Source organism: Salvia hispanica, chromosome 1, assembly GCF_023119035.1.
Source record: "Salvia hispanica cultivar TCC Black 2014 chromosome 1, UniMelb_Shisp_WGS_1.0, whole genome shotgun sequence".
NCBI lineage: Eukaryota > Viridiplantae > Streptophyta > Magnoliopsida > Lamiales > Lamiaceae > Salvia > Salvia hispanica.
Window position 1 is genome coordinate 45,362,333 of NC_062965.1, and position 1,916 is coordinate 45,364,248.

Here is a 1,916-nt window from a genome sequence, read left to right on the forward strand (position 1 = left end):
ACATTTCTTAAAACCCGCGTCGGGTCAAAGTGGAACAAATTTTAATGGACGGAAGTAGTATGTAGTATCGGCGTTGAGAAAAAATAATTTTAAACGCAAATAACACATAGTATTTTAATACAAAATTATTAAAATAAAAGACAAAATGTTAATTAATTAATTAAAAATATTGCCAGTACAAAATGATATTCATCTCGATAAATTTACTAGATAGTTCATATGCTCGGTGAGAGAGCGCACGTGAGTGCTATTACATACTGCTACAAGCTAATAGAGAGCAAACATTATTCTCACGAGAAGAAGACATATAGTACTACTGAGAAATATGTAAAGAAGTGATGTTACATGGTCAAAAGAGCAAAGTGCCAAGCAAGAAGACAGCCAATGGTACTGTGAAATTGTCATCAAGTTGAGTGCTTTTAGGGTGAGATTCAACTAATGCAGAAGCAATGGACACTACCATAAACTTAATCACCAATTCAAAGCTTGCTTCAATGTAGCCCAACCCCGAAAAGTAGAGCATGTATCTGCGCGAATCAAAGTTAGATGCCACACTCTCGTACCCATCGTACCATTTCAGGGTGTATCCGTCTTACCCAACAGAAGCCAAGAAACCGGCACATGCCATCGCGACAGTACCAGCCACGGACTTGTCTCTGTTGTAGGGAAGTTTTTTGTGCCCTAACCGCCTCCCAATAATGTCAGCCACTCCTACAAACAGAATGCTAAGGGCTAAAAAATTTAACTATGCATAAGAGTTTGCAGATGCCTTAAAAACTACTTTACCATCACCAGCACACAGGTTGCAGAATACTGCAATCGCGATAGGAGACGTTCGCCAGTAGAATGCGGTGACAAGTGTCAGTGCAGAAATATAACACAACGGCCCCTTCAGTAGCTCCCTGCAGATCAAAGAGATTCATGAAACATAAAGAGGAGTTCAGACAACAAAAAAATGAGATATGCAAACCTATGGTCATTGGTCCTAGTCATCGACTTGACAGTTGCATCGTCCTTCCGTATCCCGGATCCCAAAAGAAGCATGTTGACGACATTCATACTAGGAATGAGAGATGCTACAACTGCTCCAGCATGACCAGAACTACAACATTCAAACATTCCTAATACAACACAAATGGAGAAAAAGCAAAAAACAAAAAACAAAAATCTTATGCAGTTGTACTATTATTATATCATTATTATTACCTGAACAGAGGCCAGCAAAGCATGAAGACTAATCCAAAGCTAATGTGCACCAGCTTCCTATTCAGTTTCTAAACACGAACCACAATAGAGGCCCAAGTTAACACAGGGGCTAGATACAGACTAATTTTGGTGGACGTACCAAAAAAAAAGACTATGTTTTGTGGACCAAGATAGTATATTGTATATTGTACTATATTCTTATAAATTGTTATAGACTAAACATAAGAACTCAACCAAAGACTAGCTTGTTAGGAGAGAGAGCTCATTTAATCTATATACCTCACACATGTTGTTCTCACAACCGATGTAGAAATTGAGTCCGTAACCTAAACGTATTCATTTTCTAATGTATTCACCAAAATAGAGGCTCAAGTTACATAGGGCCAGCATCCTACTTCTCTTTATGCTTTATTTATGTTATGCTTTCTGTTTTTCTTCATGTTTCTCTGAGTATGATTATATATCTAGAAGAAAATCTACCAAGGATTAAATAAATTTATTTATATAAATATACATAACACAATTACTTAGAGAAATTATGATGCAAAACGTATAGAGAAATTGATTGAACGGAGAAGAAATTTAGAGAAACCCTAGTTTCAATGAAAACGAAATATTATTATCAAAATTCAACTCCTCGGGTGAATTATAATTGAAAGGATCTAAATTTGCTACCTTGAGCTTCATCGATTTCAGGAAACTAACATCTT

The 1,916-nt window shown here is 36.5% G+C and overlaps 1 protein-coding gene across 1 annotated transcript; it reads right to left on the reverse strand.

Moving 5' to 3' along the window:
• Positions 1 to 169: 169 nt before the first annotated feature.
• Positions 170 to 1,283, reverse strand: LOC125202649 (probable phytol kinase 2, chloroplastic). Its single transcript, XM_048101098.1, has 5 exons — positions 1,207 to 1,283; positions 971 to 1,102; positions 787 to 902; positions 597 to 711; positions 170 to 527 (listed from the first exon to the last, which is right to left on the reverse strand). The coding sequence occupies exons 1-5, from the start codon at positions 1,227 to 1,229 to the stop codon at positions 350 to 352; spliced, it is 564 nt and encodes a 187-aa protein (XP_047957055.1). The 5' UTR covers positions 1,230 to 1,283; the 3' UTR covers positions 170 to 349.
• Positions 1,284 to 1,916: the final 633 nt, after the last annotated feature.

Bases quoted from the DNA above. Each gene is read 5' to 3' on its own strand.
- LOC125202649 (XM_048101098.1), bottom strand. From the start codon at position 1,229: ATGCTTTGCTGGCCTCTGTTCAG. The intron at 903-970 runs GTTTGCATATCT...TTTGATCTGCAG, and splicing joins ACTAGGACCAATGACCATAG to GGAGCTACTGAAGGGGCCGT. The intron at 528-596 runs GTAAGACGGATA...TGATTCGCGCAG, and splicing joins GGTTTCTTGGCTTCTGTTGG to ATACATGCTCTACTTTTCGG.